Source organism: Pezoporus occidentalis, unplaced genomic scaffold (genome assembly GCF_034315485.1).
Source record: "Pezoporus occidentalis ecotype Australia unplaced genomic scaffold, CSIRO_AGI_Poc_V1 ctg78, whole genome shotgun sequence".
NCBI classification, from domain to species: domain Eukaryota; kingdom Metazoa; phylum Chordata; class Aves; order Psittaciformes; family Psittacidae; genus Pezoporus; species Pezoporus occidentalis.
The window spans coordinates 2,437,101-2,464,088 of NW_026916137.1; the positions used below are offsets into that span (position 1 = coordinate 2,437,101).

The 26,988-nt window shown below is 40.3% G+C and overlaps 1 protein-coding gene across 1 annotated transcript in view; it reads right to left on the reverse strand.

Moving 5' to 3' along the window:
* MYH9 (myosin heavy chain 9) overlaps window positions 1-26,988 on the reverse strand; it is a 73,845-nt gene that overhangs the window by 20,879 nt on the left and 25,978 nt on the right. Inside the window, exons 4-15 of the mRNA XM_062602626.1 lie at window positions 18,311-18,338; window positions 17,435-17,528; window positions 12,225-12,317; window positions 11,487-11,550; window positions 10,849-10,947; window positions 9,830-9,973; window positions 6,934-7,029; window positions 5,742-5,860; window positions 4,537-4,689; window positions 2,566-2,739; window positions 1,664-1,837; window positions 976-1,090 (exon numbers count right to left, since the gene is read on the reverse strand). Of these exons, the coding sequence (XP_062458610.1) occupies window positions 976-1,090; window positions 1,664-1,837; window positions 2,566-2,739; window positions 4,537-4,689; window positions 5,742-5,860; window positions 6,934-7,029; window positions 9,830-9,973; window positions 10,849-10,947; window positions 11,487-11,550; window positions 12,225-12,317; window positions 17,435-17,528; window positions 18,311-18,338 (1,353 nt within the window). The remainder of the gene's footprint in view (window positions 1-975; window positions 1,091-1,663; window positions 1,838-2,565; window positions 2,740-4,536; window positions 4,690-5,741; window positions 5,861-6,933; window positions 7,030-9,829; window positions 9,974-10,848; window positions 10,948-11,486; window positions 11,551-12,224; window positions 12,318-17,434; window positions 17,529-18,310; window positions 18,339-26,988) is intronic.

Here is a 26,988-nt window from a genome sequence, read left to right on the forward strand (position 1 = left end):
GCTGACAGCCATTTTTCATGCAGTACAAGTTCCTTTGCCAAACTAAGTTTGCTGATAAACTATCAGCAGCCGAAATCAAATCCCAATACTAGAATAATGTTAAACTGGATCTCAGTTTAAACCTAGTCACAGAAATCATCCTTCCAAATCTTGCAAGAAATACAGCCTTACTAGCTCTGCATTCAAACAGCTGACAGATATTTGCTTTTAGCTGTTAGAGCAACCTTCAGCACCTGAGCATGTCCATATTTTATTTGTATCCACTTGCAAGGTGAGTTTTACCTTTGTTTTAAAGTCCGTGAGGAGCTACCAGCACAAAGCAGAGGAAATGAACAAGAAAGACAAGCAGGTATGACAGAGGGACAAAGAGAAGTTAACGGAAGCATTTCTTGCATGGCTCTAGGATGCATTACACATGACACAACAGCTGGGTTTCTCAGTCACCTGGTTCTAGATGAAGAATAGGAAAGTGTTGATAGAAATAGGCTCTCTGAACGTTCTGCATCTCTGCAACAGACAGAGACGTCAAAGAAAACCTACCACAGAAAGTGACAGCAACAGTAAGACTCAAAAGCAGATAAACTCAGAGAAGATAAAAGTAAAATACTGAACAGCACTGCGGAAAGAATACACTAGCTGCAGGACTGAAAACATAGATTCAACCTCAGATCTTGCGTTTGACCGTTGCAGCTATGCAAGCTGCTGGGACATAATGGTATGTTCATATTTTATCCTGGCATTCTTGGTTTCGAGAAATAATTGCTATATATGCAGCAAGCTTAGCATAAATTGATGCAGAGAACCTTTAATGAGATACCATGATCTAAGCAAAGGATGTTCCAGATGATGCTCATCTTGGTGGCTTAGTCTTCAGGAAAAAAGCAACACAGCTCACCACAGACTTTTGATGATCAAACAAACTCTCCCACATAAAACAAGAGAAAAACCCCAACGAGATTAAGTTTAATTACATACCATCTTTCCACAGCTCAGACACAAACTTATCCGATGACTGGTGGAGAAGAGTAGCAATGTTATCATTCAGTGGATCCATGTTCTTCATCAGCCATTCATCTGCTTTATAATCCACCTGGAGAAGATAAATACGTCAAGAAACTGGGGGGGGGGGGGGGTGTATTTTCTGCAGCTCAAGATGCGCTGAGGTCCTGCAAAGTCTATAAAAGTAGCAGCGAGGTTGCACAATCAACAACAGATCACCTGATCATTCTTGGATTTGCTATCCAAGCAAGCATACCTACAAATTTCAAACCCTAACAAACAGCTGCATGTTCTGTTTTGTCAGTAAAGAGATTTGCAATGCTAGTTTGCTCCACCCAGAGTGTGACACAAGAAGCCAACCGCATCATCATTTTTGGTGATGAAGTCTGATGCAAGGCTTCTGAAAAGTACTTCCAATCTCACTAAGCCACAGAGAGCAAATTTAAACTGGTGACAGTTTGACATCATCAACTATTCTTATATAACTTGCAGGCAAACCTCCTAAGGCACTTCAAGGTCCACAACAAATGGAACAACTTTGTTAAATCTTCCACTGGTTTCCCCTAGGCAGATATTTTGGTAAGCAGCCATTCCTAAGTGGTGGTTATGCATTAGGAAATACAGCGACATTTAAATGTTCACATTTTAGCTCTGAATTCTTTACCTTGCCAGCATAATGTATGATACAGAAGTCAGCTTTGTCTTTCAACTGTTTTGGCTTCTGAAATTTGGGGTGGGTGCCTTGTTCTTGTACAACTTTTTCCACAAAGCTTTTGTCTGTTGCTTTTGGGAACCAGCACTCTTCATCCAGCAGGGCCAGGATACCAGGAGGCCCAGCCTTAAAGAAGGGAAACATCAAAACATTATTAAATACATGACTATACCAATAATTAAGAAATTTAGATGACTAGAGGAAATAAAACGACACCTAAGCCCCCATTACATTCACCTGTTGTTTGGTATCAGCTCTACTAGCTCTACCCTAATAAACTGTTAATAATTCTTCAAAATCCACATCTGAATTTTGCACATTTTTTTGAGAATGTCTCTTCCATGGCATTTGTCTAGGCTGGTTTACATGGAAAAAAATCTTTTTAATAGAAGGAACAGTATCACACTGTTTGTCAGATATTAAGGTGTCTAAATGCAGAAGACTGTCAAAGAACATTTCCCAAACTAGTACTTACATCTACTATGAAATTCATAGTTTTCCGAGTTTCATTAGGGCAGGATGAAAGCAAGAGATAGTCACAGCTTCCCATCACACTTATAGTTAAGTAAGAAAGATGTACACAAATGAAGACAATTTTGTGAGAGGAAAAAGTGTCTCACTAGATACATTTTCATGCCATATTACCTACAGAACTGATACTAACAGATTTATCGGTGACACACCTCAAGGCAAAGAGGAAGCTGTTCGCTTCCACTTCTAAGCATACCACAATGTCAGTAGAAGATTACAAAAGCTAAAAGGCTAGTTACCAGTCTACAGGTAGAGGTTATGTCCTCAATGGCAAAATAAGTGCAGCCATTTCCCGCTGCTTGATGGCAGAACAACAAGCTTACCGGCTTCTCTATGAGGTCAATGCAGGGCTGCAGATCCAGGCCAAAGTCAATGAAATTCCACTCTATACCCTCCCTCTGGTACTCCTCTTGCTCCAGAATGAACATGGTGTGGTTAAAGAGCTGCTGCAACTTTTCATTGGTGTAGTTAATGCACAACTGCTCAAAGGAGTTCAGCTGATGACGAAAAAGGTAGAAAGATGTTTGAACAGTTGCTTTTGAAGACACACCTACTATTCTCTTAGCAGGAAAAATCACACCTATAGTTCAGGAATTTAAGCTAGTGTTCTCTGTGGGGTGGACAGACCAATGTCAATAAACCCACTTGCTTATGAACTGCCTTTCCAGTCACGTGCCACTGCATCACTGCGGCAATCCCTAGGGAAGTTCATGCGCTCTGTTCCTCAGACTTTGCAAAGAATGTTTAGTTACAAACAGCAGAACAATTACTGCAGCTAATTCACTTGGGAACAGAAAAGACTCCAGTTTTCTCACAAACTCAGAGCTGACAAGTACTCTTCATAGGAAGAGGAAGCAACAGAAGCCTGAAGACAAATTCCTAGAAGCATGTGGACTGGAAAGTCCCTTTTTAATCCTCATATGTAAAATCAGATGAAGAAAAACGAGGGGAATTTCTTTATCTTCAGATTTCTTCAAACTGTAAGGACAAGGTTAATAAATGACAGCACATCTTCATGTCAGACCACACTAAATATAATGCAGCTGCTAAAGAGAGTGGTCCACTTCTTCCTTGTTTCAGTAATTCCTATAAATGTATTTCCATTCCCCTCCTTTTCTTGAGATCCAGCAACTATGAGACCAACCATGATCAGAGGGGGAATGAAAAGAATAAAGTTATTAATGAATTTGAAAACTAAGGCACAGAAAAGTTGATTTTCTTTTTTAAATTGGTCCAATTCATTTTGCAGCTGCACATGAGCTAGATCCAGTGCAATAGGTTGATAGGAGCTGCCTAGCTGGGATAATGACAGGACAGTTCTTTTCTGATGGCAGCTTGTTGTTGCTTCAGACTAAGCGTAATGCAAAGGCACATTCTGTTAAGTGTTTCACAGACGATTTTCCTAACAGCTCACTGCCACCTACAGGGGGAGCTCCCACTTCCCCTCTTTTCCATCTCTCCTTCAACTTTCCCTTCAGCTTTTCTTCACCTACATTTATCTTGCATCAGTTTTTATGCTCAGAGTCCCCTTTGCAGACTGATTCAACTATAAAACACCCTAAGAAGCATTTTTCACAGAGGTAAAGAGGTGATTAGTACAAGTGGTTGCAGCCAGGAGCGGAAGAGGAGAGAAGGACCAAGTTCACTCCTTTTCTGCATCAGGAAGTTCCTGTTAAATCCATTTAGCTGTATGTGAAACCACACTCTGATCCTCGATTTTCAGGCTTCTTTGCAGAAAGGAGCATACATAGGTCAGAATTTATGCTGGATCTGATTTGGTATATACCCTGCCTTTGCCTTTTCCCAAAACTCATCAGCAAGAAGAAGAAACCATTTCTAACAATTTTTAATGACAGTAATAGGTTTCAGTGGGTCACCCCTTACATGTTTCAGGACAGACTAATGTGACATAAAATTTTAAGTTCAGTGATGATCCAGTGATGACATTTTAAAGGACTTCTTTTGTAGGTTAACAAACTTTTAAGCTGTGAGCTATAAAGAATCGAGAATACCTGGAACTGTGAAATTAAAGTATTTCTAATACACATACCAAAAATGATGTAAGCATCAGAATACACAGTAATGAGGTAATGTTTTTTGCAGAATACATAAAATACTATAGAATGAGCACTTATTAACGTATCTGACAGTTCCCTTAGCAGAGATTTCTAGGAACAGGATTGGAATATATACCCTATCCAAAACCAAACTCTTCCAGTTTAAAAGTCACTTCCTTCAGCAGTCTTTGCTCCATGGTAAACTGTACCAAGTATAAGGACCTGACATCTCCTTACCTCAAAGATCTCAAAGCCAGCAATGTCAAGGATTCCAATGAAGGATGCACCCTGGCGCTTGGTCTTATCCAATGCCTTGTTGATCCGCATAACCAGCCACCGGAACATACGTTCATAAGTGGCTTTAGCCAGTGCTTCAATGGCAAAGTCAGCCTAAACAGAAAAAAAGTCAAAAATCGGGAGTTATATATCCAAAGAAAGGCACAAGTTACCCTGTTTTGGCATCTAATGGCCCAGCAGTAGGCCGATATTTTCTCTCCATCAAACTCACTGAAAAAGCTTAACTTCAGATGTTATTCCCAATGAAAAGCTGATGGCACAGTGACACCCCATAAAGAAGAGCGAAGAATTTGTCTTACTTAATTAGTGTGTGAAAGCCAAATTTCAGGATCCTGCCTGTTGGAGAAACCAATGCCTGGCATTCAAGAAAGAAAAGTTATGACCACTCACCTCCAAAAACTATAGTAACACAGCATGTTTAATAGGCCCAAAGAAAAGCATTTAAATTCTTTTGTAACTTGGGATTTCTGAAGCCAAATCCCTCCCTCTCATGCCAATACCCTTCCTGCGATGACACAGAAATACTATGTGTAGTAAGAAATCAAGTATCAGAATTGAAAGGCAGCATGGAAAAGCAATCTGTGATTATTACCAGACTTTGTGCTCTTCCTAAACCCTTCCATGTTATGTGGACATGTTTATTTACATTGAGAATAAGAACATGCTCATAAAGAAGCCATGCAGTGAGTAAGCACAGGGGCTTTCCTCCCTTCAGGAGGCCACTAGCTCCTAGGTCAGGATTTGTTTTGAGCACATCCTGATTTAAGAGTGTTACAAAACTTACAGTCAACTTGAAGGGTGAGCAGCAAATTCTTCCACCCTGGTAGCTGACCTACTCAGAAGTGCCATACAGAATGTACAATACAGAAACTGGTGCTTTCTGTATTACAGCAATTCGATAATGTCACCTTTGCATACAGCACTGAAGGAACACTGCCTTGGGACAGACAGATTTCTATCTTCATACAAATAAAGTGAGCAAATACTAGAAACAATATGTTTGCTACATTATTCAAGTGTGGTAGCCATACCTTGCAGTCATAAAGATGGTTATTAAAAGCTACAGAAACCTCTAATATATTTGTTAGCTTTGTAGTGGCAAGATTAAAGACTAAAGTACATGTTCACTTTAAGAGCATGCATACCTGCTCTTTGGTCTGAGCTTTCTGGACATAATCTCGCCCAACTTTGATGCGAGGAGTCAGGATACCTCTAGTGAAATCCGTCACATTGATACCCAAAAGGTGAGACACTTTCTGAGCAGCTAAAGATGGTCAAAGGAAACAACAAAAAGATGAATATGCTTTCCTTTTTCTCACAGAATGCAAGAGAAAAAGAAAAACATTCCTGCAACTGCCTGCCCAAGAGGTTTTAAACACCCTCCCCCAAAAAGAAGTTAAATGAAGAACAGGCTGATGAGACAAAAAAAAAAAAAAAAGGTATCTTCAAAAAAAAAAACAAAAAAACAAACCCTTGCAACCTATACTACAGGTTGAGATTCTCCTGAAGCCACGAGAGTAAATTTGAAATGTTACTCTCAGACCATTAAGTTATAACACAGAAGCTTTACAAAGTTCATAGCCTAAAATCAATTTAAAGCTATGTCAAGTAATAGATTCCTTAAGCTAACAGTTCTGTTTTCATGTACTGATTAGTCTTTGAGGCAACTCTGTATTTCATATTCAAGATCCAAAACCAAAACAGTTCACTCTCCTCCCCAAAATGCCACTTAGAGCATATTTTCCATAATAATAGACAAAAATATAAAAAATATATATTACCAGCCTCTTATATTTCTGCAGCATGTCTATAATAAAGGTATAAGTCTTCCTTCTATTATGTGAAACATGGTACTACTTACACATGCAACAATAGACAGTGCAATTAAAATATGTACATGTACTTTACACCCACAACAAAACTATCCATCTTACTCTTACAGCTACAAGTCTAACTACCAAGTCAGCAAAGAACATTCCTTAAAGTCTGATAATATAGGTTTGTAGGAGCAATTACTCCTAGATTGGCTAAACACACACACACTACATATTCCAATAAAGTAATTCTTTTCATCTGGTCATCACAAGTACTTCCTGCCTAGCCCTTTCACAAGAACAGTGCCACATTCTTGCCCATGGGTGGCTGCAAACACACGCCTGGCAAAACAGTGTGCACTTGTCTGAAGGAGCACGGCAGCTCCTTTAACAAATAATTCACTTTACAGAAAAACAGGACTCCAGCATTCCCTACATACTGCAATACATTCTCTTACTTGCAATAACTTCCTGTAGGGGTTTTTCTGCATTTTCCTTTGTGGATGGAGAGGAGATTGGTTACCTGTGTTGTCTGGCATAGAGGCTTGGTCTGTATTACGCTCCTTCTTGAAGACTATGTTGCCAAGTTGAAGAACACCAGAGATAACCTTCAGCAGACCTTTTAAAATAATAATAATAGCTTAGTGGAAGACATTACCAAAAGCCCTGATATGACCCACTTGTTTTTCCTGACATGATTAAGAGGCCCTTCTCAACATCCCAAAGACTGTTCTGGGAAAAAGCATCAGAGGAATTACCTTATATGACTCTCATTCAGGACACAGGACACACCCTATCTACCCTATGCAAGACTACACAGCCTGGAGATTTAGCTATTCTCAACTTCACTACAGCAAAGTGAGAGACAAGATTGAGGATAATATGCCATCTTCCAACATCTATATTTTTTTTGATAAAACATTTATTCCCTGATAAGGGTCCAAATTTACTCGATTAATTCAATACTCAATTTTCTTCAATGACACTGTTAAACACAGGAAAGAGACAGTTAAGAGTACAATCAGTTAAGAGGAGGAGGATTTTATTATTTTAACCTTGTATTGCTTTCAGCTCTCTAACCAAGGTCCATAGTCCATACAGACATACATTAGAGCGTATGAAGGGCAGCAGGATGTGGGCAAAAGTGCCTGTACCGTAACTATTACTAATTCCCTGATGAATCACCCCACCTACTGCTAATGATATATTCATAGTCTTCAAATGGTACATGTTACAAAAGCATCATCAGATGCTAGGAGAGGAAAGGCATTTTTCAATACCATAGCATCAATTCAGTTTTCACCACGTATTAATCAAAACCTATTGCGTAACAGCTTCTAGTTGCTTTGAGCAAAGCAAACTGCCAGTCACTTGCAAAGGGGATCTTGTACCACAGATGTTTTCTCAACCCCTAATTTCTACCTGCTTGTGCTGGTTTTGGCTGGGATAGTTAATTTGCTTCACAGTAGCTACTATGGGGCCATGTTTTGGATTTCTGCTGAAAACAGTGTTGGGAATACACTGGGAATACAGCAAGATGTTTTAGTCACTGCTGAGCAGCGCTCACATAGAGTCCAGGCCTTTTCTACTTCTCACAACACTCCAACAGTGAGTAGGCTGGGGGTGCACAAGAAGCTGGGAGGGGACACAGGAGGGACAGCTGACACCAACTGAGCAAAGGGATATTCCATGGCTTCATACTCAGCATATAAATATGGGGGAAGTAGAAAGGGAGATGTTTGGAGTGATGGCATTTGTTTTCCCAAGTGACTGTAATGTGTGATGAAGCCCCGCTGTCCTGGAGATGACTGAACACCTGCCTGCCCAAGGGCAATAGTGACCAAATTCCTTGTGTGCACAGCTTTTGCTTTACTTATTGTCTTCATCTCAAGCCAGGAGGTTTTTCACTTTTATTCTTCTGATTCTCTCCCCCACCCCACCAGGAGGGAGTGAGTGGCTGTGCGGTGCTTAGTTGCCATCTGGGGTTAAATCAGGACCCTGTTACAGAAACATTTGCTCTAAAAGAATATCCCTTTAACACCAGAGCAAACAAAGGCTCCATATATGCTACCTCAGGACTCACAGAAAAGAAAAATGTTAAGTTCCTAGTGGCATGTTATGAAAGTCAGTGGTCTGACAGCTGAGTCTGGAGTCCTGGCACTTATTTTGACATTGACTCATAAACAAGGATAGTTAGTGCTTAGACTTCACATCAAAACTAAGTAAGCCTACCATCCAGCCAGCTACTGTACATATTATTCTTCTAAGCCTATAAAGAACATTAGAGCACTTTACACTTTGAACAGCAAGTGCAAAACACTAAAGTTATCTTTGCTGCAGTGGCTGGAACCAATAGATCATCTACATGACAGCAAAAACATGCCCTAGAGCATACATTAAAAACACAACTCAAAAAAAAAATGGAGCATAGTAGGACATCCTGACAATAAATTACTCTGCCAATTCTTTCATTTGGTCTAGGAAAATTTCTCTTCACCTCCATACAGCAGTTTCAGTCTCAGATGATTCAAGGTACCAGGAAGTGTATTAAAATGTAGATAATGACAGTGTGGATTTATAGCACGTTGGACTGTGAAAAGCAATAGTTAAGGCAAAGGCACGTATTTCCTACAGCAACAAGAGCTGCAGCCTCCAGCAGAGGAGGTGGTGACCTCAAACCACCACAAATGCTTGCTTCAGTGTAGAGAAAAACACAGTACTAGTTTTAAAAGACTTTCTATATATACAGAAACTATATATTTTGCAGAACACTGGTTCCCAACCAGTGAAGCAGATCGTGAATGAGGTGGCACAGAGCTCTGGTGAATACATATCACTGCACTTTGTGCTGGCTGCATTTGATTCTAGCTTCACTGTCATGGTACTGTGCTCCCAGAATCAGACAATATTAATTTCTGATCAGCAGTTCAGTGTTAAGCTGGAAAGAAAAGCACTATGACCAGGCCATTCTCAAAGTACTAATCCAGCAGTGGCTGGATTAGATACTTTAGAGCCACTGCTTAGGGACAGGGGGAGCACACAAGCTGTGCATTGCACAAGAGAATGAGGGGTTTCTTTTATCTTGGATGTGCTATTCTTAAAGTGTTATACAGCCCTCAGATTGAGAACTAAAACAGCAAGCAGAAGCATGTTTTCATTAGCTGCCTGACTTCTAATGTTAACTGTATAAACTGAAACTTGTGTTGGCAGATCCAGAGATGGGTCACTACAAAGCCACTAAGTTTATTACTTGCACATTGTTCACTGAGGGGAGGTGGTGTGGTGTGTGGAAACAGACATCAGACAAAACAAAACCAACAAAAAAGCCCTGAAGAACCCCAGAATAAAAAAAGTCCAGAGATATAATCTGCTCGCTCTTTCACTTCCTCTCATTTTCAAGCCCTTCAGAGGTTTCATACCTATCTGCTCCTCATCTGGGATGCCCATGATCTTCATTGCCTCCATGGTCTCTTGAAACATGTCTTTGTCTTGCTGACCCGGGATCGTAACATGCCCATTGGAAAGGAAGCGGTATTTGTTGTAAGGTTCCAGCAGCAGATCAGCTTAAGAAAGAATTGAGAAAGAAGTTACCATGGTATTTGGTTTTGATTTTTCCGTTTTCTAATGGACAACATGCTACCACTGAGATCACATTTCTGATTTGCATATGCTAGCAGCTGATGGATGAATATGGGATCAAGCCCAATTTAACTGCATGTGGAACGTTCAATGTATTTTAGACAAAACTGAAGGTTTTCTGCCTTATTTCTTTGTATCTCCTCCTCTGGACTACTTCTCCAAAGGAGTGTCAGTCATCATGACACCCTAATGCTATAAGAAGCAGGGATTAATTTGAAAGTAAATTTGCCTTTCATTTCAGACACCTCATTTGTTTCAAGTCAGGTGGAAATTTATACATAGCACCTAAACAGTAGCAAATACAAGAAAAATCCTCACCTATCCTTCCTCCAAATCAATTTGCATCTCTTGAACAACATGGACCCCGATTACTAGGCTGAGGTACTAAAGCTAGATGTGCTAGGATCCTAGACTTCCAAAGCTGCTTAGGTACTGGCAGCTTTGCTCCATTCAGTTAAATGCTGAGCACATCAGAGTAGGACCATTCCTGCACTAGAAGGTTTACATCATGCAAGACGAGACTAAACACGGGACAGTGATTTAGATAAGGAAGGGCGTAGAGCCATTGCTGGCAAGGAGACAAGTGCAGGAAGGAACCAGAGAAGCAAGTTTTCAGGAACTGGGAAGTGCAAGGGGAGGGCAGCGGTATATATGAGTGTATGGAAGAAGTGGAGGAGGGGTGACAGTACCTAAAAGGTAGAGCCACTAAACTATGAAGGAACAGATCCTAGCCTACAGGAGTTTTGGACCTTGTCATTGTGATGAGGGAACCCCATAGCCACAACGAAATTATACTTACTCTTCAAATGTTCCCCTGCCCCAGACAGCAGGTAGTAAAAGATGTGGAAGGTCCTCTCCTCTTTGGCTTGACGAATTGCACGTGACTTCTCCAGCAGATCTTCAGAGAGTCAAGGCATATGTCAGGATATACAGATCACTTCCTATTCTATGGCAGGAGAAAAAAACCCTTGTACTACCTGCTGTTCTCTTCATAACAATTAACAGGGGTATTGATTTAGCAATCATTATCAGTCAACAACCTACTGAGGTTCTGGTCTCAGTTCTGCCAGCCTCTGAACAATGGCTATGATAAAAGACTTAACTGATTAACAACCAGAAAGACAGTGGCTATTCATCCCTTCTTGCCTTGGACATAAGTAAGAATGGCTTATCAAAAGCTATTAATCTTATCACAGTTTATGCTTCCATTTCAGCTTCCTAAGATTACAATGCATTCATTCATATTTCCACCATGGTGGAAAAGGTCACAAAGAAACAAGAGACTATAACAGTAATCTTGCTAGCATAAATTTAAGTGCTTCCAACAACTTTCTTGACCTGACTACAGAAAGACAGCTGTGAAGAGATTGCTAGGTACCGTTACTGCCACCTCTACAGCCTTTAACTTCCCCTTTTAAGTGGTTGTAGAAAGGATACAGGTCTCAATATTGGCTCCAACAATGTAACCGTTGACATCAAAGTTGATTCTGATGAATTTGCCCTACAAGGAAGATAATAATACTAAAATTAGTATTCATGCTATCTGGTAACAGCAGAAAACAGCAAAAGTAAACCTTCTCTTTTTAACCCAGGAGAAGAAATTCAGAACTGGTCAGGCAGGTTTCAGATCAGCCAATAGGCAATGCCTGACAATCACAACAGCAGTTTAACAAACAAGACACCAAACACTTTCAGACATACCTGACGTTCAGACACCCTACAATTTTAATTCATTATGCTTCAGTGTAACCAGGGTCCCTTCAGTTTCATGTGCTATATGATCTAGACAGTTCTACCTCCCTCAATCTTGGCTTCAACCGTTTTCATTAGGTACCAGCTCTAGCTCACCCATCTGCCTCTCAGATGCTGCCCACTGCTCTTCAGAGCCCAAAAAAGAAAAAAAATAAGAACCAGCATTTGTTCTCCAGGATAAAACTGACTGCAATAAGCTCATAATAAAAATCAGCATAGATGATCCTGGTCCAGGGTCTGGTTCCTTCATTCCAGAAATTTATAAGGTCTATTCTGGATAATTCAATGAATGAAATTCACTTCCCAGATTAATATGAACGAAATCACTCACAGGCAGTTGTCCTATCCCTGACAGCAGTTCACCCAAAAGCAAACCAAGTCTTCCCTCTGGAAAGTGTAGAATAGTGGAATAGTAATACTCACAAATCTTGAGGAGTTGTCATTCTTTACTGTCTTGGCATTTCCAAAGGCCTCCAGGATGGGATTAGCCTGGAGCAACTGTCTCTCCAGTTCTCCCTAGAGGGAAATCAGAAATTAATAAAGTAGGTAGCAGTTCACTACACTACCTTGGGTCAAACCAGCACTGAAGTTTCAATTCACACTAGCTTGGCATCTGCTGCAGAGAAGCCATATTAAACCTTAGGAGATGATCCCTTAAACCTTCAAATAAGACTCAGTAGTTATCTTGGTAAAAAAGAAGCATTCACAAATATGCCTTATCTTCTTCCTCAACACAAGGGCATTCCAGTGCTTACTTTGTGCTAACATGAAGCCCTTCAAAGCCACTTCACAGTAACATCCCACAAACTTCCCAGGATCAAAGTGAAACACTGTAACATCCAAGTGATAAAGTGGTACCATCCAAGCCCATCATCCCAGAAGTGTCTTGCCATCTAGGCTTGAAGAGCAAGGAAAATCCTATCTTGCTACTGCAAGAGAATCCTGAACTCAGCTAGCAGTATGTTAAGTCTGAAAACGCCCGATATTTAAACAAACCCAAAAGACTTGCACTAAGAGTCTACATCTTCCAAAATACAAACAATCAAAAAACTCTTTTGTAAGGAGACACACAAAGAGAATTCGTGGTATCCCATGAACTGCATGATCGCTTGCATTCTGCTGCCATATTCACACACTCCTCCCCTTAAAGAACACAAAATGCTGGAGCTGTAGGAAAAGAAAATTCAGAAATTCTGTCCCTGCCAAATAATAGACCGCTGGAGCATATACACATTTCCCTGCAGGCTCTAGATATAACCCTGGCTAGTTTAGAAATTACTTGCCCTCTGTGCTAAAAGCATGGAGTTCTATATATTTCAGGATTACCTAAAAAGCTTCAACAGACACAAAAGGACAGTTTAACATTTCTCCTTATAGCAGTTATCAGTAAGTACTCAAGACTTCCTGTGCGTAACAGATGGAAATGAAGTTTGATTCATGAGAATTGGAATTTATGGGCAAATTATTTAAGGGTAGTTATAAAGGAAAATTGTTCCCATTCATTCTCAAAGTGCATTATAAAAAAGATTAGTCCTTACACAGTCTCTCTAAAAATACATGCAATTAAAAAAAAAAAAGAAGATACATGAGAAACTGTACAAAGAACTACAAGTATTTATCTGTTCCTTACACAATTACCTCACTTCAATGCTTGCAAAGTGCAAGGCCAAAAAAGACCCTCAGTTCCTGTAGAACTGCACATACACAGCAAGGGCAGCTGCTGCAAACACTTTCATTCACTGTCAAGTATATGTAACAAAGGGGTTAGCTCTGAGAAGGGAACCTGAGCTGGGATATCTGCTCTCTAACAACAGAACGGGTATATCACTTTTGTAAGGAGAAAACCTTGAAATTAGGGTTCAGTCCTTGAAACTGCATGGAAGTCACATCTCCCCTCCTATTCTGGCAAATATACTGAAGTTGGAACCCTCTTCCCTCATCCCATTCCTACTCCCCATCCTGCAGTGAAGTCCCAGTACTTTGTTACTACAATCAGTTACTGTGCAAGTGGGAGATGCCAGCAACATAGCATTTCAACCCAATTATGGAACAAGGAGGGGAGATATGAAAAAAAAAAAAAAAGAAAAAAGGAAAAGGCATTATTTTCCCTCTAAACAGAAGTCAAGCTTTGACATCAAATCAATTTTATTTAGCTAAAAATAAAACTAAGGTCATGCTTAGCTACACAAAGATCTAAAGTGTTTAGAAATCCATACTGAGGACACTTGTGTGATTTAGTACCTAATGTCAAGTAGGAGCTGCTAAACTGTATTTTAGAGGTGATTAGGTCTCTTGAAACCACCAATGTAGTAATATGCATAGAGAATGCCAGCTCAGACTCACAGCAATATAAAGCTGTATGAAAAGGTCATCAGTTAGCTCTCATGACTCGCCTCAGCACCACGATACAGTGGAGAGAGAAGTTCTCAGCATTAAGAGGCTGTGATTACTGCAGTGTATCTGTTCCTCACTGTATATGATCCTTATTTAAAAAGACAATCCCATACCTTCAAAATTTTAAAGAAATTTTTCTGGTGGAGTTTGTTGTTTGGGTTTTTTTTGTCTTAAATTTTGATGGGTCACCTTTCAATGAAGAAGAATACTTCATTATTATTATTATCATACAATGGGTAATGCTGCAAAGCAAAACCAGTACAACACAGAGCTGTCTGTCACAAGCTTTCTAGAAATTCTAAGGTTCCTATCATTAAGCTGCTGCCAATTTTCTGACACCTGTAATTGCTATTCCTTGACCTGAAACAAATCTGTTTTATACTTGGCATGCATTTGAAGTATGTATAATATTCCTCATGAAAACAGAAGCAATAACAGCCACTGAATCTGTTAGCCTGTGGCTGGGCAGTACACACTCCGCTGTACACTCTTTCTACAGCTCTGAAGTTACAACATCAACTTAAAGCAACTAAAATCCTTGACAGCTATCTTGTACTCTGAATTTTTTGTATCTCACACACTTTTTGGAATTATTTTTATGCAAGGCAGAAGTTTTGCCAGCCATTTACTCTTCAAGTATGGAGAAAATCACAGATAACAGCATACAGTTTAAACACTAAAAGATGGGGAGGGTGTTTGGGGATTTTGTTGGTTTGGAGTTTACACATCAGGGATTTGCTTTTGTATTCTTCTCTGCAGACCTGTGAGAGATTCTTGGATAACTGAATCCCAAGAAGAGTTGGTTGGATGGGGAGGGAAGAAAGATAATCAGTAACCTGAACTTCATTACAAATTATTAAGCATTAGTAACTATTACCTATGAATTTCTGATTTTCTGCAAACATTCTCATCTTGAAAAAAATATTACATGATTTATGTCAGTAGAGAAGCAGAGACTAAACATGGGAAAACATCAATCAACTTCCATAAATAAAGCTTCATCAAATGAAAAAGAAGTGTTTATACAATTAGATTCAGTAGGCCCCAAAAGCAGCCTTAATGTGCTTAGTAGTCACACCATGCAGCTAGAAGCTATTTAGCTAAATACACTAATGCACTGGGATCGATGGAAGCTGCCAGTACCTCCAAACCAAGAGAGCTAAAGTTGAGAATCCACTTCACAAATCTGATTTTGCTCTGATACTTGAAAAAACAGGGGTTTACATGCAAAGCTTCTAAAAGATGACAATCAAGAAACCTTCCTGGTAGATAAAGCACACTAGTTTCTATACTATCACTGTGCCTAGTCTTGCAGCATAAAGGTTTGATGCTACCATATTTTACTAAGAAAAAAAATCTGGCATGAGCAGTATACCCAAGATCCTCAAAAAAATTAACTTATTCAATCTTCATAAATCTTCATACTTTGGTTCAAAGTTTAAGGTTTGTAAAGAATTGTTGCATAGAGCACTCATTACCAATTAACATTCAAAGACTCCAGTTCTAAATCTTCTGTGTTAAGGCCAGTGGCTACTGTTTAGTCACAAAACTGGAGGAAATGGGAGCTGCAGGATTTTTTGGAATAATCAAAAGTCAGGGGAACAAAAAAATATAAATATCAAACTTGGGCAAATCACCAACCAGTCCAGCTTAGGACTGTTCTATTCTCCTAAGCAGCTTGCCTTAGTGGTTGAAGTTTTGTTCAAGGATAAGCAGTGGAAGAATACTTAACTCAACCCCATGATTCTATTTTCCACATTTAAAAAAAGAAAAGAAAAAAAGGAGAATGTTTCTAAATACAGCTACTGACAGACCATGGAAAAAGTCTTCATATGTCTGAGAGTTTGGCACATACGAAGGTTTTTTTTTGGTTGGATTCCAGAAGTTACTTATTGCTATGTGCACTCACACATAGCATGCCTGCGTGCAGAGATGCCTTCTAATCCATGTACTCTACATGCATAAGACATGCCTACACATCAAGCTACTATAGGAAAACTCTTATGTAGGGATACCGTGGACAACACTTGGCATCTGGCTTTCATTACACAGCTCATCAGTGAACATTTCCAAAGTGTTCAGCTCTGGCTAACAAGCTCAGAGTCCTGGAACACCCTGGCTGCAGGGCAGCCTTCCCTCCAACCTTTCTTTGCAACCTGTAGCCACATCCCACTGCAAAGAAGAGAAATCCAAACACCTAACTACATTTATCATTCTAGGAGTACTACAAACACTAGAAAAGAAAGCCTCATCCAGTACTATTGCCTTGGAGGATTACTTCTGGAATGGTGTTATCTGGGAAAATCCTGCAAGAAAAAATTTAAATGCAAACTAGCATTGAGCACAGAACACAAGTATTCTTGATATTACTTTAGTCTCCAATTGAACATCCTCACAAAAAAATTACTGTGCACCACACACACAAAAAAAAAATAAATAGTGAATTGTCTATGGATTTGTTTTAGCTGCAGAAAGTGATATTGGTGTGGAGTGAAAAGCTGCTCAAAAAAATCACACAATGGGACAGAAAATGCATTCCTGGTGCAGAACGTGCAGTAAACGTGCAGCTCACCTACGAGGATACAACTGACGAATTCGGCAATAGTCCATCGGGGGAGAGGGAGGGGAAAAAAATATAAGTGAGACATCTTTTATGTCCTCCCACCATCACCACCACCCTCCTTTCATGTGCTAACCCTTGGCTGTTTTCCACCCCTTTCATGTTCTACCTACAATTTCAAAGTTTCCAGCTGATGTCCACTAGTCTATCACTGTATTCTCCAGTTTTGAGACTGTTTGTCTATATATGTATATTTAGAATAGCCAGACCTAATCCATAAAAGTACAGAAGAAAGAAGACAACTCCACAGAAGGACCAGTTTAAAACTGCCTAGATTGGTTATAAGCAATACATCTGTGTGAGAAGATCACTATGGGGGAATGCTTCATTTACAGTCTTTTGCCCATGCACTCACCCACAAATCCAAGAGATTGCAGATGAGTTTATTCCCACTGTAGCTCCACTGAACTCAAAGGAGTTATGACTTAGAACCATGTTCCCTGGCTTGCAATTTTGGCACACTTTTATTGCTTCATAGTTCACTGTTCTCCTCAGTCCCTTAGTAGATGTTAGTATCTAGCCTTTTATTGAGCAATATGGCTTTTACCACCATCAGCCAATATATATCTATTGTCCGAAGTAGACACAGCAACAAGGCATCATTAAACCTAGGTCTTACCTGGTCTTTTTTAGATTTGTGTGAGGAAGCAACATGAGCCAGATACTGAATGACCTTCTTGGTGTTCTCTGTTTTACCAGCTCCCGATTCACCTCTGTAAAGAAAATCTGCAATTCATTCACAAACAAGACGTAGGGAGACATATTTCTAACCCTAAGAGGGCTACAGAGCTTTGTTCTAGCCACTGCAGCACTTCCCTCAAACCCAAGTAAAAACAAATTGTATTGGTAAGCAGTAGCGGTGTAGCTGGGCTGCAGGCTACCCCTGAGCCAGCTTGCCACTGGGTGCAGGTTCCATATGAATGCATGGAGGAGGGAAGGCAATAAAGAACTGTGTTTCCTAGTCACTTGGATACAAAGATTGCCAAGTGCCCAAGGAATAATTCTAAGGCTGTTGTAGAGGTAGTGGGGAAAGGTAATGAAGCGAATCTTTCAAAAGGAAGCCTTCTGACTGCAAGAAGAAATACACCAATTCCTTAAGCAGAACTGAGGGCAAACCAATTTTGCTGTGTCTAGAAGAGAAACTGCTGCATCAATAGTATCTGTTACTCTACTAGCCTCATCAGGATGTATGTACTTAAGCATAACAGCTGCATCAAATCTGAAGAACTTGTCCAAGTCTTTTCCATTTAAAAGCTCTATTTCTTTAGGAATTTGAGCAATGGGGCTGTTTCAAAACTTCTCTTCTTCCTCCACTTCCTATAAACACTATTAAATATATATTGGAGAAACTGTAGTGGGACCTTTCTTGACTCTCAATTATTCCCTGATTTACTAAGCTTACACCCAGCATTTACAATTAAAAGAGTCCTCCACCCAAGAATTTAAAACCACAAACTTTGACATCTAGTCAAGCTAGCAACTGGAAAATACTCACGTGCAAAGGATGGACTGATCCTCTCGATCTAGAATAAAATTAAAAAGTAGTCAGACTAAGACTGTAAAATTAAATTTCTCTCTCAAAAGAAAATCACCACCAAAGACAAAACCAGGAACTAATAAACTCTGACAAGTATCTTCAGAAATATGGCCAGGTAACCCCTTCTCCAACAACAGACCCCAACCTCTCACCATATATCAAAGCATAATGGTACCATGCCAATTTTCTTCATCCAGAAAGAATACTGTTTACATTTACAACTTTTCTACGAACAATACGTAAGTCTCCCCCTGAACATTTATTTATCCCAGAGCTACAGTTTGATGTACATCTTGTTTGATGCACTTGTTCTTCAGTCCCCTCCCCCCATTACACTAGGCACATACTGACTTAACAAAATTCATCATCAGAGGAGAGGAAATAGAGGAAGCAGGACAGCAACCATCACAAATATCAACATGCCAAAACCTTATATCAAACAGAGGCTTTCACCCCCCAAACAAACACTGGAAACAGTGAAAAATTTTTGTTACTTATTTTGTACAGAATGGACTTCAAAACTACAATACTGAGGAGCAGCCCAAGTCCTATACAGCTGATCTGTTTGTAGCACCATCCCCTATTGTATTAACACAGCAACTGGTAACAGCGGAAACCTTTTCTTGCTCATGTTGACATACCAGTAGGCATACTAATCCCTGTGTTCAATTCCCAGCTGCGGATGATAAGATCTTTCCAGTTACAGAACTTACATCACCCAGCCACTTCACCACTATCTTCTCCCACATTTTTAATCTCCCTCCAGCTTTCACCCATGATGCCAATTCCTCATACACGGCCCTGACTTGTCATTCTACCATGCCTTCACCCCACTGCTCCTTCACCGCTTCTGTGCGAACACACTCCCCTGCTTCTGCCTTGGTCCACCCTGTGTCATCCCACGCCTCCCTCCCCACAGTGTGCATCCTATTCTTCCTCCATGCCACCAGAAACCACCTGGGAGCACTTGGCAGACTGGAGAGCGCCTGTTCCTACACCAGAATAGCCTTAGAAGCTTACACTCATTACACTGACGGTAAGACCTCTTCACACATGGAACAGACTTGGGCACAGCAAGTCATTAACAGACAGTCCACAAGAGCTACTGGGGCACTCACAGGACAGGCTGTCACTGAACTCAAAATCCCCAGTAGCTTCTAAGTTAACCATTTGGGGGTTGTTTTGTTGGGGTTTGTTTTTGTTGGTTTTGTGGGTTTTTTTGTTTGGTTGGGGTTTTTATGTGTGTATACTATTTTTTGGTTTGGTGGGTCTGGGATTTGTTTTTTATTTTTTTGCTTAAGATCAAGACCAAAGAACTACCAGCTCATCCAGTCCGAGAATCTCAGTAACACAACAGTCGGATTCCATCCAGTTATTCTCATTCTTCCCTTTTTCCACACAGGGCCCCAATTTTGTGCTGGACCAAAGTCTAATCTCTGAGAGAAAGCACAACTCAAACACCCAATTCACTGGATTGCTCCAAGATATTATTTCAGCAATTAGTAACCTTCATCAGTATGTTTATGGATGTTGACTGCCCTCATACATAGCACTGGTTCTTTCTATTCTTTTCTCCAAGTACATTCACTACTCTCCCCACCAGAGTACTAGCCGATATAACTGAGTCACCATTCAAGTTGTTTTGTGCAAGATAAGCACAAAACTTGATTTTGAACTGTAATTAGGGAAGGCTTTATAGTCAGATAGAGTTCAAGTACCTGCAACTACTTTCTATACTCTTACACACTGCTGCTGAAAGTGAATTTAGCGTTTCAGTTTTAACATAATCACTAGCATACTCTTATGTTAATGATGATGTTAACGTATGTTACTACATTAACATTCTGAAACCAATAATGGAAACATTAGGTTCACACACCAGACAGGCAATTCGTGCTCTTAAGCTTCTTTACGGACAATTGACTGTATGCAGATGAGCACAAAAATTAGAAGAAAATAATCTGCTTTATCCCTGTTAATACTGTTCTCAGAAAGAGCTGATTAGCCCTAAGTCTGGAAGAAAGCAAGCAGAAGAAAATCATCACTCAAATGGTTTTGCCCTAGCAAATTCTTGAGCATTCAGAAGTAGATACTGCAGCTTTACTGGCACTGCATATTCATTTTTTCAAGTGCTGAATTTTATTCATTGCCTTTAAGATATGCACCCCTTTTGCTGAGGGCCAGGCTAAGAGTACATGTTAGCCAGCTCCCTTGAATCCATTCAAGGGTTCCCAGTGGGTCAAGGGCTCAGCAGGAACATGCCAGACCTCTTTGTGACTTGGCCACTTTGAGGATGAATCAGGGGAATAACTAATGACTCATTTATGGATTGCCTGAAGTAATATATTCTTCGGTAGTGTGACTGCCTGGGTGCCATTCTCTATCACAAAGCAGCTATGCAAAAGGAAAAGATTGTGCCTCTGAATAACATCTGACTTTTGAAAGTTTGGCTATAAAAAAGCAGCCCATTTGTCCTAGAAAAGGTTATGTTCACATTCAGGTACTAGAGGCTCTTGAAACAGCCAATCTGAGAGAAAAATTAAAAAGGGAAAAGAAAGGGTAACCCTAAGGAAGGTGCTCCTTATTCCTGGTAGCCAGCTCTGGTTTTTGAATTATGAGCTGGGGCTCCAAAGACAGGCAATGAAACCCTATGCAGTTGAATTCTTTCCCATTCCCCCTTTTCCAGAAGCTCCTTATTCCAGAAGAAAAAGAAGTTGGTAAGCCGAGAGTTAAACCCCAACAGAAAAAGAGATGATCAACGTCAGATAATACCAAGAAGCTCTTTGGCACCAAAGGCTTTTTGATTATGACAACTTTTGTCACATTTGGTTGAGCAGCTCTTTTTGAGCCTCATGCCAGTAAGGCAAGTTAGTAACTGCACCCTGGAGTGACCTGAGGAAGTCCCAAAGGGGCAAACACAGGAGTTTTCCACACCTTAAACACAGAGCAAGGTGTTGAAAAGTGCTCAGGCAGGAAAAGTCACAGACAGCATTCAAAATCCTCTCGGCACTACATTTTCCTCCCCCGACATACTTTCATGGTGGCCCTCTGCAGCTGCGTTAGTCACCTCTGCTTTAAGCCAGCAGGAACGTACCTGCGAGTGCGGGCAAGTCACCGGCAGCGTGCAGACAGAGCCATAAAAGGCAACATTCCTGTTTGCAATCCGGGGGAAATTCTTTCCCAGGACTGCAAAGCAGCAGTCATTGGGATAGCTGGAATTCTTCTAATTGTGTACAGACAGACAACTCCAATAATGTGTTGAGCAACAGGAAACTGGAGCCGACCAAAGGGGCAAAGAGCTAACGCATACAAAAACGTAACTCTTAGATACACTTCCAGTTAAGAATTGCTTTAAATGCCAATATTCCTCTCCATACAACACTGACTGGTGCCATCACGAATCAAAATTCAGTTGTCCAGACAAAAGGCCACCTCCACACCTCTTTTTTTTGTTTTTTAAGGATCATTCTGCATGGGCGTAACTGCACTACTTCAGTCAGCACTTGCCTTTACTCCATTGTCAGTTGTGCAAGCAACCTACTCAGCAAAAGAGAATGTGCTGGGTACCATAAACTCAGTGGCTTATAATAACACCATCAAGAAACGCCTGATTAAAAGAAATCTACATCTGCTTTTCAATCCTAAACAGAGTCACTTATTAAAAACAATCCAGAATAACAACTCATTAGTTAATTATAGCAACAGTTCTGTATTTCAGACCAGCTGGCAAGGAAAGCCTTTTATCTAGCCTCTTCTTTAGGTCTCATCACCATAGTATTTAAGTGATCATAAGATGCAGCAGCCTCAAGCATCCAGAAATTCAGGAAGTAAAACATCCTTCAAATTTAAGCTATACAGCAGTATTGTATATTAAGATCAGTAGATTAATTTTACTATATTAAAAAAAATTATCTCATTCTTGATTTTTTCAGTCCAAAAATAAGACTGCATTTCAGACTGCTTCCAGGACATTGCAAATGTAATTAAACCAAATTCTGTTTTCACAAGAGAGACATCTTGTACATAAGAAGTCCTCAGCCAAATATTCTACTGCAAAACAACAAATCTGAATGAATGCTGAACTGCTCTGGTTGAATTTATTAGCACAATTGATAAATAAACAGAGCTCCAGAATCCTGAATTTTGTTTTTAGATGTTTTGGGCAGGGAAAAAGAAAAAGGTTGGGAAGCTAGAAGAATGTGCGATTCAAGCTCCACATCTTGGTCACAGAACATCCAAGCAGGCCTTTATCACCCACTTCCTCTGCATGAGTGACTCCAGTTTCAAGCCTGTTTATCACCATAAAAGGAGAAGTACTATAGCATTCACACACTGGTGACATCACCTCTGCAGCTAAGAGGAAGTGTAGCTGAAAGGCAAAGGCTTGGCTCGAAGTCCCCTGCCTATAGCTGACTCATTAAGGCTCAAAGCTTAACCATAGCTGGCTGGTACCACCCACCTCCTAACCACCAGTGTCTGGCAGAACCAAGCAGCCTGGCCCTCCAGGTTTCCGTTACTGCACTGCTCCCCCAGCACCGCAGTGTATGCTTCTACCCCAACTTAGGCAACTGGCTGCCTCAACAAGTTAGAGATGACCTAAAGCAAGCATTAGTCTTAAATGCATGTAAGTGCTTCAGCCATGCAGTAGTTTTGGTTCCTCAGTCCCTCCTCAAGCTTCTCTTCCGACCTCAACATCATCTTACAACCCACGTCCTTCCCTCAGGGCTCTAACACAGGAGGAACCCCAGGCACTTGACACTTGCACTATTTGGAACAACTGCACTGGCACGGAATCTAATCAAGTATGTTCACTGTGGTGCTTTAACCTACATGCTGGTGTGAGTAGGATCAAAACCACTCCTGGGGAGCACCAGAACAGAGCCAAAGAGCCTGGTTTTGCATTACCATTTAAAGAATACATTATAGAGAAGTTTCCAAATGCTAATAACCTGTCATCAAATACAAAAAAGAGAGAAAGGAATCAAATGAAGGACAAACATAGCACATCCAAGATAGCTCTCAATAACAGAACTTCAAGGTAAAACCAACCAACCAAAAACCACACAAAAAAGCACCCCAGCCAAACAACAACAACAACAACAAAAACCCCAACACTTGAGTTGGGAACACTGCAGTGCCAGGATTATCTGAAGTTTGAGGACAGTCACAAGAAGAAAAGTAAATCTCATTCCAAAAAATGAAATATGTCCTACTGGGTCAAATGAAAATATTTATTTCCCCAAGCCATTTTTGGACTAGAGCCCATACCCCTTTCTCTAACATTCCTTAACTGAATCTGGAGAGAGCAAAACAGGAAAACAAGTTAGGCTGTAATTTTAAGTTACACAAATGTTTATGAAGTTCTGACAGGAAAAAAAAGTGGTATACAGCCTGCAAAAGCTCAGGCAGCTCATGATACTGAAACAGCAAACTGCAGGGAGACTGACAGCAAGGGCTGAACCATTACAAAAGGGACTGCCAGATTGCTCCTGCTCTGGTTTACAGGAATGAAGCAAAAAGGGTGTGGTAGCTACTAAAAAACAAGTGGGCAACGGACTTTTTTAGCTCCTTGTTCTACTGAAAACCACATTTTGAGACACAGTTTTTGAGAGCTGCACTTAGAAATCTGAAGTAATTCAAAGCATGTAAGACATTTCTTAAGAAAACATGAAGCTACCTACATCTTTTCTTACATTTGTATGCAAACGCCATCAAAACCCTCCATAATTAGTATCCCAACTTAACACTGCCTTTTGCATCAGAAATCTGGATGAATCTTAGAAACTAGTGAAACCACAGGCTATATTCTTTTGGGTTCAGTGGAAACAGAACTTGACCTTTACATGCAAGTTGAAAGAGACATCTGTGCCTCTACATAATCTGAGCAGCTCTGTCAGTCAAGTATCCTTGAATCAGTAAACAGAGAATGTTGTATAGAAAACAAAGATGCACTTTGGGACAGCGCTATATACAGGGCAGTGTAGCAGACCAATACTAAGCAACAAGAGAAAGACTACTTGACCAAGCAAGTTAAAACAGAAGTGTTCTACTGGTTTGGAAACTTATGAAATACATAAACATCCAGCAGTTACAAATTAAATACTTCAAGGTTATATGTTACAGAAGCAGATGTACAGGACTGCTTCTTGTGAAAATAACGAATGGGCCTGAGGTGCATGTGAAGATCAACAAAGCAAGTGATTTGTCTTAAACAGCAAACACCGGTTCCTCTCTTAATGTAACAAGGTCAATCAAAATCATAAAGTTACTATCCTTCAGAGTTGGTTTTTTCCTTTAAACACCAAACCTAGAGATTGTCTAAGTCCCAAGTGCGTACGACCAACAAGCAAGCTTCATAGGCTCCTTCACAAACTAATCCATGAAGGTCAAGGAGGGTTTAATTACTGCACAATGATTTCTAGACTTACCGTTAGGAGCCCTTCACTAATAGGTGGAGAAACTAGATTAGAAATGAGATGGAGTACATTCATTACGAACATGCTATCTATTCCCTCTCCTACCTGTCTCTTAGTTGAGCAGGTTGAGTTTTGGAAAATAACCATATTCCAGAAGTTTCAGACAATAGCATTAAACCAGCCATCAACGAAATTTCTAGGTTCTATCAGAATTTGACCTAGAAAACATCCTATATGTGATCCAAATAGAAAAGGTGTTATTTAACAGCTTTAAATATATTTTTCTACACAGATTCCCTGGAGACTATAAACTGAGGTAAAAAATGTACCCCTTCAGTGTACACCTGCTGCATTAGCATAATAATTTGACACTGCTCCACTTGCAGGCACTGTGCTCCATCAGCACCAGAAAAGTAATTCTTCTGAAAGCACTCAGACCTGAGGCTTCTGGTGTCCAGGTTACCCAAGGAACAGGGACATTAAGACAAATGGTTGTTTTCTCTGAAAACAAAAATGCCACACCTTTTTTCAGAGTTCTCATCTTGAAGTACATGAAGTTATTCCAAGTACCATGCAGCAAAATAACATTTTCATCTCAATTCTGAGTTCTAATATGTTGGGTCAAAGGAGGGAAAAAAAAAAAAGATAAAAAAATAATCACTTTGAATATGTTCTCCATCATGTTATTGCTTCGAGGAAGTACTTCTAGGAAAATTTAACAAAAAGCGATGTAACCTCTTGGAATATACAAAGCCACATAACAGTTTTGTAAATGGAGTAACCAGGGTAGACACTAAAAGAGGACCAAGCTCACCCCTAGTGCATCAGCATAGATGCCTGAAAAGGGTTAAATAGTTTCTAAATTAACAGAGGTTGGAATAAAGCTCTCATCTTCCTCTCCCTTCCCAACTCCTTTCCTGATAAATGTCCCTTTGAAAGGCCTGCTTATTAAAATAACATAAATTGACTGAAAAAAAGATAATCAGAGTCCAAATCGATTGACACGCAAGGCTTTTCCACTCTGTCATGTCAGCTTAAGAGATAACTATACCCCATGCTGACAGAAGTCAGTCGACAGCTTGATATCCTTCTCCAGACCACAAAGGATTCCCAGCCTTCAGGGCTCTGAAAGTAACCTGGGGAAGACAGCCTAATCCTAAATGCCTCCAGCTCATGCAGAGCACCAGATCCTTTCATCTTCTATTCTCTGTACAGATTCCTGCCATACCACTGGCTGCTGCACCAAGCCTCCCTCACTGCTAAGCAAAACTGAGAAAGTGGAATAGGAATGCTGCTTTTCATTGCCCTAGAGGCTAGCCAGGACCAGAGGCACTGACACAACATACCTTCTCTGCATTCCCAGTAGCAGACGTCAATGCTACTTATTTCCTTATTGCAAAAGGTAACAAGGCAGCAAATAACCCTAAAACGATCTCTAGGGTTCTTGCTAGCACACATATGCACATGTGAAGTGACACGCACACACACAAATCTTTCCAAACCTAGCAGAGGTCAAAGCAAGCTAGTTCAAAAGTTGATTGGGAATGATACTCTCATCCAATAGGCACTCAGAAAAAAAGTCAAGTGACGATCTCAAACCAGGCAAAGAAGAGCTGGGATAAACCTCTAGATTGTCAATACTACTGAGAATACTGCATAGCTAGAATTGTTCTGGGAAAGGAAAACACTTCAGCAGAGCTCACAGCAATTCTCCCATGCTAGGAAAACAGAAGCAGGGCTGCCATTCTTTAGCTTTGTGATTCAAGTCTGGAATTTCCAAGTTTTAGACATCATTCAAGCAGTGGTCCAGTGGAGACGCCTTCTCTTTTCAAAAGGAAATAAAGTACCCATGTAGACTAATCACTAGCTCTGAACCACTGTCAGACCAGGGAAAGTAACCTGTCCTTTGTTGCAGAATTGCAGCTGTCTGGATATCCACTGCCACACACCAACATATCTGGCAGGGATGAAGGACAAGATGCATGCACGTGGAGTTCCAAATGGTTTAACTGTTGTCTATAGACAGACAAGGACTTCAATCCCTTTACAATAACGACAAAGAAACTGTTTCTGACTCTATGTAGAAAAGACTTTTTCTTTTAGGTGTCCTGGTTTTGGCTGGGGTAGTTAATTTTCTTCCAGGTAGCTGGTACCGTGTTTGGGTTTTTTTAATTTAGTCTGAGAACAACGCTGGTTAACACACCAATGTTTTAGTTGTTA